Here is a 10,771-nt window from a genome sequence, read left to right on the forward strand (position 1 = left end):
GCACTCAATTTCCATCAATCCGCTTCTGCTCCCCTCGAGAACAGGAATTCTTAAATAAATGCATTCAGGGATAAAACGAGAATAAAAATAAAAAAACAGCATTGCGTTTAGAGTGAACTTAAAAGAACATATATTCACAATAACTGGAGATCAGCAACTGATTCAATTTTTCTGCTCCTTGTCGGTTTGGTCTGGAATTGGTTGAATTCTCACATAAGGTTTTCTTGTTAAAGTTTCTCCTCTTAGAGCAGCAACATAACGGTCATTGGTATTCTCCTTTCGCTGCAGCTCTCCAAGATATTCTGCCAGTCTCTCTTTATTCACTTGTCCCATCATCTGAAACATAATTAAAACAACAAAATTGTTAAGGCATGATTTTAACTACAGGAAATAAATCGACTCAAATAAGTGAAAATTTGACAGTGACAACTGATTATTCCATATAAACAGGTTACTTAACCTCTAAGAAAAACTGATATTCTATTGGAATCCTAAACCAATCTTGCCAGTTATCAAATGCGAATAAAATAACCACATATTTGTATTTGATAAGAAATATAGGAAAATGAAAACAGAGTAAAAACAATTAAACAAGTGGTCATTCATTGTCATAGAAATATATTAGACAGAGTAGTAAATACACTTAAATACATTAGATTTTGTTTATGGATAAAAAATTTATGATGTTATTTAACCTCCGAGGTAAGCTGATAGTCTGTACTGTATAGGTTTGGAAACCTACAAGCCCACATACATTTAAGGTTTTATTCTATACTTGACCTTATTGAAGGAAAATAGATCATTTCGCAATGCTGAGATGCCACTAAAACACACTTCATTCAATGCATCATGGTGAAAGAGTACCACAACTGATTAAAATAAAGTACAGCTGGAGAATGGTAAATTAATGTTATATTATTAACTTTAACTTTTAAGAATATTATAAGAACATAGATTAAATCTAAAGAATTCATTTAAACCATCCAACGCCCTCCCCCCGCGACAAACCCTCTCCAAATACAATTTTTTAGTTCCCCAAATGAGAGTTTTGTATTATGAAGAAAAATTAACCCCCCAAAGCCCTCCCATCCCATTGTCCTATATTTCCTCCACTTGCTCATTCCTTTTTTCCAAAACCCTCCCCTCCCTTCCCCTCCAAACTCGCAAACAAAGCCTAAGGATGTGTTTGGGAGATGGTTTTTAAGGGGAGGGCTAACTCTATATTTTGATAAAAATTTGAAGTTCTAAAAAAATTAAAGAACGTGACAATATATGCTCATCTATCATGTTTTACTTTTAATTTTTTTAAATATCAAATATATATTAAAATATAGAGTTAAGCCTCCAAAATCCTTCACAATCCAACAAACAAACACACCCCAAGGGTATGTTGGGCTGGAGGGTTTTGGAGAGGAGGGTTTTGGAGGACCAAGTCTACAGAGTGGGTGTAACATCCCAGACTGCTTACAGGACTGCCGACTAACCCCACAAACCAACACGAGTCTTTTCAGCATGCTTTGTCCTCACTCACATGCTTACCGGGAAACTTCCCGGTAGGTCACCCATCCTAGTACTACTCCAAGCCAAGCACGCTTAACTGTGGAGTTCCTATGGATTGAGCTCCCGAAAAGAAGATGCATCTTGTTGATATGGGTAGTACCTAACAATTCTTATAAGCCTTCCTTCAACCATGTAGTCCCATACCTACACGGCCTTCGGATCCCTCTCATTCCGATGTGTTTCGGTTCCTACTATTGTCGTGGGGGTCCCTTGCGGCTTAAACCGTTCCCCTTAGGTCGGGAACCTTTCGTATCCACCTAGCGGGATATCGAAAGCCACGACGTGGGTGTTACAGTGGGAATATATTTGAGATTTAAATTTGATTTTTAAAGAACAATGTAATAAATAACCATATAACTTTTTAATCACTTCAACTGTGTCTAAGAGCATTTATAACTTTTTTAATTTAGAAAAGAAAAATAAGCCCTCCCCTCCAAAATCCTACATTCAAACATACCAGAAGGCTCGAATTAACTCTCAACTAACAGTAACAAACAATTACCAATTTAACCTCTTAACAAACAGTAACAGACTTATCACTGGGTTAGTTTGTTAGTTAAGATTAGATAGAAAATTATTATATTATATGATAATAGAATAAGGGCATTTGGACATACAGAGATGCAGACGGTGAAAGTTCTTAAGTGTTGTAATCAAGAGAATTTTCCCTATTCTATGGGATCTGGAAACTTGTTTTCAGTTAAATTGCACACCATGAAGCAAGTTGTGCAACTATTTACATTAGTAGCCAAGTGTTGGATTACAGGCCGAGATTAAGAAAAATAATGACATGTCTGTTAGTTGACGGAATTAGGTCAGTTCTATCAAGAAATTAGATCAATCTCTCAATGCCATTCACAGAATGATTTCTGGAGTACTCGAGACTCTAGACTCTCTCAATGCAAAAAGGCCTATTAACCTCTTAACAAACAGCAACAGACCTATCATGGGGTTAGTTAGTTAGTTCACCAGGATCAAATAGAAAAGTAGATTATGTTATATATACTCCCTCTGTTACAAAATATAAGCAAAAGTGGGATAAAGAAAGTTAATGTATTTGAACCAACTACATCAATTTTGTTTGACTCGCTCTTGCTTATATTCTGCAACGGAGGGAGTAAATATTAGGATTTGATAGAGAATTAGGATATTTGAACATAGGGAGATACAGATCCTTAAAGTTTAGTGTTGTAATCAAAGGGATTTTCCCTATTCATTGTACTTATTTCTATTAATAAGTAACACAGAATAGAGGTAAACAACTCATGACAGCACCAAACAACAACAACAAGAACAGAAATGCAGGGAGACACCTAAACAAAAAACATAATAGAGAATAGTGTCTGCTAGTATTCCACAATCCAAAAATATTCGGCATGCCTTCCACCCTCCGCCAATCACCTTTTTATTCTCTCCACTCCCGTCAACTGCCAGTTAATTTTCCCCAAGTGTTTTGTAATACACATGTTTAATTGGAGTTTCTGGATACCAACTCCCACCACAGCCACTATATCCTCAAGGTAAAAATCAGGAAACTGAACTGGGTGTGGAATAGATCATAGGATAGTGATGTCAAATGTTAATTACGAAGAGAGGATATGTGAAATACTGTAAAAATGACGCTTAAAATTTCATTTCTAAATCAGTTGTTTTACATAGAAAAAACATAAAATTACATTTGGCACGAGATGCTTGCATATTGTGGACAAAAAGTAGAACTTCCGTCATACATCCATGTCACCATCAGTATATGAACAAGTTATGGCAACTAAAATAAGCCCTTCCCTCCAAAATCCTACATTCAAACATACCCTAAGGCTCTCCTCCGATTTCCTAATTATCTTGTTAACTAACTCTTAACTAACAGTAACAAACAATTACCAATTTAACCTCTTAACAAACAGTAACAGGCCTATCACAGGGTTAGTTTGTTTGTTAGGATTAGATAGAAAAGTATATCATATATAAAAATCAGGGACGCTTAAAGTTCTTTACTATTGTAATCGAGAGGATTTTCCCTATTCTTTGCAACTCAGAATAGAGGTAAACATCTCCTTCCAACACTATACAACAAAAACAAAAATGCAAGGAGGAGACTGCCTAAACAAGAAAACATAATAGAGAATAGTGTCCTCTCAAAGAATTCTGAGCCTTCTAGTATTCCACAATCCAAAAATATTCTGCATGCCTTCTACCCTCCGCCAATCACCTGTTTATTCACTCCACTCCCACCAACTGCCAGTTCATTTTCTTAAACTCCCTAACCATTCTGTTATGCACGTGCTGTTATACACATATTTAATTGTGTTCTGCATGCTCATATCCTTCGCCAATCACCTGTTTATTCTCTCAACCATCAACCGCCAGTTCATTTTCTTAAACTCCCAAACTGTTATCTTATACACATGTTTAATTGGAGTCTATGAATACCAACTCCCACCAGAGCCACTTTATCCTCCAGGTAAAATCTGGAAACTAAACTGGGTGTGGAATAGATCATATTTGAAATACTGTAAAAGTAACAATTCAAATTTCATTTCTGAATCAGTTTCTTACATAGCAAAAACATTAAAAAAACATAAAATCGCATTTGGCAAAACACAATTGCATATTAGGACAGAGTAGAACTTCCTCCATATATCTGTCAGTATGTGAACAAGTTATGGTAACTAAACTTTGAATTCTAGTTAGACAGGTGGATTTCTTCTAATCTAGGAGCTCCAGGTATCAGAAGAAGCCATCTTAAACTTCAAATTATACCATTTTCAATTACTTGCTATTATGAATTTTTCTAAGCGACAAAGCTGTTATAACTGTGGTTCCACCACTAGCAGTCACCTGTGATTAGCACTACTCAAAAACACATACACTAATTTTGGCACTGACAAACTAGAAGCATGATTATTGACCTTTAACTACTATGTTTTTTATATTAGCAGTGTCGACGTGTTCGTGTCCGTCTTCCTAAGTGTAACTACATATATTAATCCCAGAAACATTTAACGGATTGGCCTCTCCCAACAAAAGTTTCCCCAAACACATTCAATTCCAAAAATAAATATAAAAAAAAATTGCAAAATTGAAAATCAAAAGAAGAGTAAGGATAGTATTTACTCAAAATAACAATAATAATAAAGGGGTTTTGACTTGCCAGTGATTCGGGGCGAGCCTTGGAACGGAGTTGAGATTCGAGCTGATCGCTGCGGGTATTGGTGGCTTGCATCACACAGTAGCCAACAACTCCAGGAACGACGCCGCATACGGTAGCGAATGCAAAGAAGAACGGTTTTGATTCGCGAGTTCTTCGCACGATCCATTTCCACGCCATCACCATCCTCTTTCTTTTCTCTTCCTCAATCAACACTGCTACTGGGTTTCTCTGGTGGTTTCTGTCGCAACACCTCGATTATATTGTTGAGGGTTTTTTAAAACCCCTGAACCGGGAATAGACCGGGTTCTTCAATTGGTTCAATCTAATTTTTTATTTTGTTTGCATATTTAAAAAAATAAATTTATTATATCTGATACAATGAATGACTAATTATATCTGATACAATGAATGACTAATTCGATGATCCAATCTCACCGTCCACTTGAAGAGACCTATTTAAAATTATAGCAAAGTTTTTTTAGACTAGTTCAACGAAATTTACAAAAAATGGAACATGAGATCATAAAAAAAGAGGAACAGATTTCAAGGTCTCAACTCAACTCATACAACAAACTCAAATATATGTGTGAGCCATTATAATTATCAAATATATTAAAATTCCAAATATATTTCGAAGAGTCTTTATAATTTTATAGATGAAAAACACATTTAATGACTAACAAAAAAAATCATATTTGATGAACCAAACGACTAAATAAAAAGATACTTACAGAAGTGCCTAGAATTTTGATAAATTTATCGACTATAGTGAGGGTTTCACACATATAACAATCAAAATGGTTGTTTGCTCTTTACAATCCTGCCAAGGCCGGTCCCAAGCCCGGGTAAAAGGAGAGGGTTGTGTTAGGCCTCGACAGCCAACGTAAAACTTTGTCGAATCTCTATGACATGGACCAAATACGAAATAGTGTGAATGCTAGGTCGTTGCCCGGAAGCAACGCGCTGTATAGCTCGAGTACAGTGTCAAATGAGCAAGGGCCGCTGCATCGCCGCCTAGATGTAGTGAAAAATAAGCAAAGGGTTCCCACATCTTCGTGAACGGGTGCGGGTAAAGAAGCTAGTTCATGAGAGTAGGATTCGTTTTGGAACATGGAATATAGGTACTCTTACGGGTAAATCTATGGAAGTAGTAGACACTATGACTATGAGGAGGATTAATTTTATGTGCCTACAAGAAACTAAGTGGGTGGGGAAAAAGGCGAAAGAATTAGATAGTTCAGGATTTAAGCTTTGGTACATGGGCGAAGTTAGATTGAGAAATGGGGTAGGCATCATTGTGGATAAGGAGTGGAAGAAAGATATTGTGGATGTTAAAAGGATATGAGATCGGATTATAGCCCTAAAGTTTGTAGTGGAACAAGACACCTTTAACGTAATTAGCGCTTATGCACCTCAGGTAGGATTAGAAGAACACCTTAAAGTAAAGTTTTGGGAGGAGCTAGAAGGCTTAATTCAGGATATCCCATTAGGAGAAAAGATTTTTCTAGGAGGGGATTTGAATGGGCATGTAGGGAGGGTTTCGAGAGGTTTCGAGGGCGTGCATGGAGGGTATGGGCTCGGGGAGGTAAATGCGGAGGGTAATTCCATCTTAGATTTTTCATCGGCTTTTGATCTTACTATAGCAAATACGTGTTTTAGGAAAAGAGATGAGCATCTCATCACTTACAAGAGTGGGGCCTCATGTTCCCAGATTGATTTCTTTCTCATTAGGAAAACAGACAGGAAGATCTGTTTAGACTGTATAGTCATACCTGGAGAGGGCTTAACTACCCAACATAGAGTAATGGTGATGGATGTAAGGGTTAAGAGGAGTGCAAAGAGAAGAGATCGTAGTGGGGTTCCGCAAATCAAGTGGTGGCATTTAAAGGGTGACAAACAAAGGATATTCCAACACAAGATATTAAAGGGAGGTTTCAGGCAACCACATGGAAGCGCTAATGATATGTTGGATAGGATGGCTCATGAGATTAAGAAGGTGGCAAAAGAGACGTTGGGAGAATCTAGAGGTTTTGGACCTAGGGGTAAATAATCTTGGTGGTGGAATGACAGTGTTCAGAGTAAAGTTCGGATCAAGAGAGATTGTTTTAAAGATTGGTCTAAGTGTAAAAATGCCGAAACTTGGGATAAATATAAGATAGCTAGGAAAGAGGCTAAGAAGGCGGTGAGCGAAGCGAGAACTCAAGCATTTGAAGGATTATACCAATCTTTAGGTACCAAGGAGGGGGAGAAATCTATATACAAGCTTGCGAAGGGACGAGAACGAAAGACAAGACACCTGGACCAAGTGAAGTGTATTAAGGACGAAGATGGTAGAGTTTTGGTGCAAGTAAGAGATATTAAGGATAGATGGAAGAAGTATTTCCATAACTTATTTAATGAAGGATATGAGATCTTACCCAACTCTAACATGTTAGACATCAGAGAGGAGGACCGGAACTATAACTATTATCGTCGGATTCAGGAGCACGAGGTGAAAGAAGCGTTGAAAAGGATGAGTAATGGCAAGGCAGTTGGGCCGGACAACATACCTATCGAAGTGTGGAAAAGTCTTGGCGATAGAGGAATTGTGTGGCTCACAAAACTTTTCAACGAGATTATGAGGACGAAGAAAATGCCATACGAGTGGAGAAGAAGCACCTTAATTCCAATCTTTAAGAACAAGGGGGATATACAACATTGCGCGAATTATAGGGGAATTAAGCTAATGAGTCATACCATGAAGTTATGGGAAAGGGTAATTGAGCGAAGACTAAGAAAAGAGACTCACGTTACGGATAACCAATTTGGTTTTATGCCTGGGAGGTCGACTATGGAAGCGATCTACTTACTTCGACGCGTGATGGAGCGATATCGGACGGATAAAAAAGACTTACACTTAGTTTTCATTGATTTGGAGAAGGCGTATGATAGAGTACCTAGAGAGATTTTGTGGAAATCCTTGGAGAAGAAAGGGGTGAGGATTGCCTATATATGAGCTATCCAGTATATGTATGAGGGGGCTTCGACTAGTGTGAGGACGCAGGATGGGGATACCGTAGATTTTCCCATAATAGGACTCCACCAAGGGTCAACCCTAAGTCCTTATCTTTTTACTTTAGTTTTGGATGTACTGACGGAACACTTCCAAGAGTTAGCACCGAGATGTATGCTTTTTGCAGATGATGTAGTCTTGCTTGGTGAGTCGAGGGAGGAGTTAAGCGGGAGGCTAGAGACTTGGAGGCAAGCCTTAGAAGCGTATGGCTTCCGCCTGAGTAGAAGCAAGACGGAGTATATGGAATGTAACTTCAGCAAAAGGAGAAGTGGGTCTACCTTGGAGGTGAAAGTTGGAGATCATATCATACCCCAAGTTACGCAGTTTAGATATCTTGGGTCCATAGTACAAAATGACGGAGAAATAGAAGCTGATGTACATCATCGTATTCAAGCTGGGTGGTTGAAATGGAGAAGAGTCTCAGGTGTTTTGTGCGATAAGAAAGTACCACTTAAGCTGAAAGGAAAGTTCTATCGGATAGCAGTCAGACCGGCAATGTTGTATGGTACGGAGTGTTGGGCGGTTAAGAGCCAACACGAGAGTAAAGTAAGCGTAGCGGAGATGAGGATGTTGCGTTGGATGAGTGGTAAGACTAGACAGGATAGGATTAGGAATGACACCATTAGAGCGAGAGTGGGGGTAGCACCTATAGTAGAAAAGTTGGTAGAAAATAGGCTTAGATGGTTTGGACATGTAGAGAGAAGACCCGTAGATGCCGTTGTAAGAAGAGTAGATCAAATGGAGGAGAGTCAGGTTAAAAGAGGTAGAGGAAGACCTAAGAAAACCATTAGAGAAACCATAAGAAAAGATTTAGAGGTCAATGAGCTGGATCCAAATATGGTTTTTGATAGAACACTATGGCGTCATTTGATCCATGTAGCCGACCCCACTTAGTGGGATAAGGCTTGGTTGTTGTTGTTGTTGTTGCTGCTCTTTGCTTTACATTTAAATGTACATTTTAGTCTTCACATTCCGCGAAAAAAAAAAAAATGTACTTATAGTCTTATTATTATTTCCATTGATTCACAATTTGTTTTTGGTAAATTTTGATTCATAATTTTAGAGTTTGTTTGTTACACATTAAAAAAATGATTTTAAGATTTGATAATGTAGAGATTATTTTCAAAAGATTTTATTTAATAGTAAAAGTTATTTTGTGTTTGCTTACAACAATAAAAATTATTCCTTCAAAAAAAATAAAAATTACATTTTAAAAAATGTGATTTTTAACTTGTTTGGATACAACTGTACAAAAATGATTAATCAGAATAACCATGAAGGACATTACACTAAGAATTGAGAAACACAAGGATATCATTCAAAAATTAAATTTTTTTAAAAGAAATCTTTATTCAAACATACATCTATCTTATTTTCTCCTTCCTCTAAAAGAATAGATTTTTTGTGAAGTTGTTCATAACAACTTCTCATAAGCTGTTTTCTGATTTTCATTTGCTTTTAAGATTCTTTTTTTTTAAGTTGTAAAAATAAATGTAATACTGATTTTTTTTTCCACACGTTGTGATAGAGAAATGATATTATATACAAGTGCCATAGGCGAAGTAAGTTTGGACGATAACTGGGTTGTAGGGCTGTTTGCGCACATTCATGCCAACGCGTGGACTTTACATCTTTTTTCTTCGACATCATTCAGAAGTTGAAGCAACATGGTGTTCCTGATTTTGTCATGACGTTGTGGTGTATTTGGAAGAGAAGAAACGAAAAAGTATGGGAGAATGCGGAAAAAGATGTCCGCATTTTGGTTCGGCTAGTGAGGGATTCGTTTGGTGCAATGTCGAGAAGCGAGGAGTATGAATGATGGTCCCTGTGTGAACAAAAGCAACGGCAATGGCATATGGCTGTCACCAAGTGCCGAAAAGGTAAAATATAATGTTGGCACTGCTCTTTTTAAAGAAAATTATCGTTTTGGTGTTGGTATGTGTATTCGTGATTATAGAGGTCACTTTATAAAAGCTAGGACAACTTGATTTGATGTTGTACCTACTTCAATGGAAGCAGAAGCATTGTGTCTCAGGGAGGCTATTCTTTGGCTTGATGACTGAATTATCTAGGGATGTCAAATGTGTCGCAAACTAGTGATGTATGGCATTTTGGTTAATCCACAAACCAATCGGAGTTCGACCAAATTTTAAATGATTGTAAAATGCTCCTTTTCGACTACCCAAACTTTAAGATAAGTTTAGTTAGAAGACAAGTTAATTTTGTTGATCATCGTTTAGCAAGGGCATCAAGATTATATGTTAATCGGTGTATCTTTGATTACATTCCATCTTGTATCTCTCATATTTTGATGAATTAAATGTTATAACTTTATTACTGTCAATATATATATACATCACATTAAAATAAAACATGGCATGTAAACTCTGTATGCGAGAACAAGCTTATAAAACGGTTTCAGCTAAATGCAAACTACGTGTAAAACCAATGCATCCTATTGAAAACAGAAAAGAATGTAGCTGCTACTGTGAACCACTCACAAGTTTTTCATGATGCCTTTCATGATGGGTGTCTATATTATCTCAAAAAATTATGGTGTCTATGGATTCATAGTTACGTCTTAATATTCTATTAGATCTTACCTTGTACACTCCACACTAAATCACTCTTACCAACATTTCACGGTCATTCTAATACACGGTTATGGATTTCTCTGGCACGAGACTTCGCCCAAGTTATATCGCATCTTATCTTCCTTCATTGACTCCACCTCTCTCTGTTTTCATTATCTCCTCTATGACCCCACTTTATAGGATTCTATCTCAATTAAGTAATACTTAATCCAGTAATTTCTTTGGTCTAATGGATTAGATCATAACAAACATCAGGAACATTGCAGAATATTCAGATAAAAATCATTCAGGATTATAATCAAACCAGGAAACAAGACTAGCATGCATATTGACATCATCATCATATTTAAAATTTGAGCATGCTTTCATTCAAGCATACAACATGCAGGCATTATCATGATTAGAGCACCAGAA

General features: G+C 37.0%; 1 protein-coding gene across 1 annotated transcript; it reads right to left on the reverse strand.

Annotated features, from left to right (window-relative positions):
• On the reverse strand, window positions 1–4,956 carry LOC146898783 (centrosomal protein). Its single transcript, XM_085739491.1, is given in 3 exon segments — window positions 1–165; window positions 167–336; window positions 4,712–4,956. Coding segments are annotated over 3 exon segments (384 nt in total). The 5' UTR covers window positions 4,895–4,956; the 3' UTR covers window positions 1–134.
• Window positions 4,957–10,771: the final 5,815 nt, after the last annotated feature.

The sequence above is a fragment of the Medicago sativa genome, chromosome 8 (genome assembly GCF_051527215.1).
Source record: "Medicago sativa cultivar Bolivia chromosome 8, Bolivia_mono, whole genome shotgun sequence".
NCBI classification, from domain to species: Eukaryota; Viridiplantae; Streptophyta; class Magnoliopsida; order Fabales; family Fabaceae; genus Medicago; species Medicago sativa.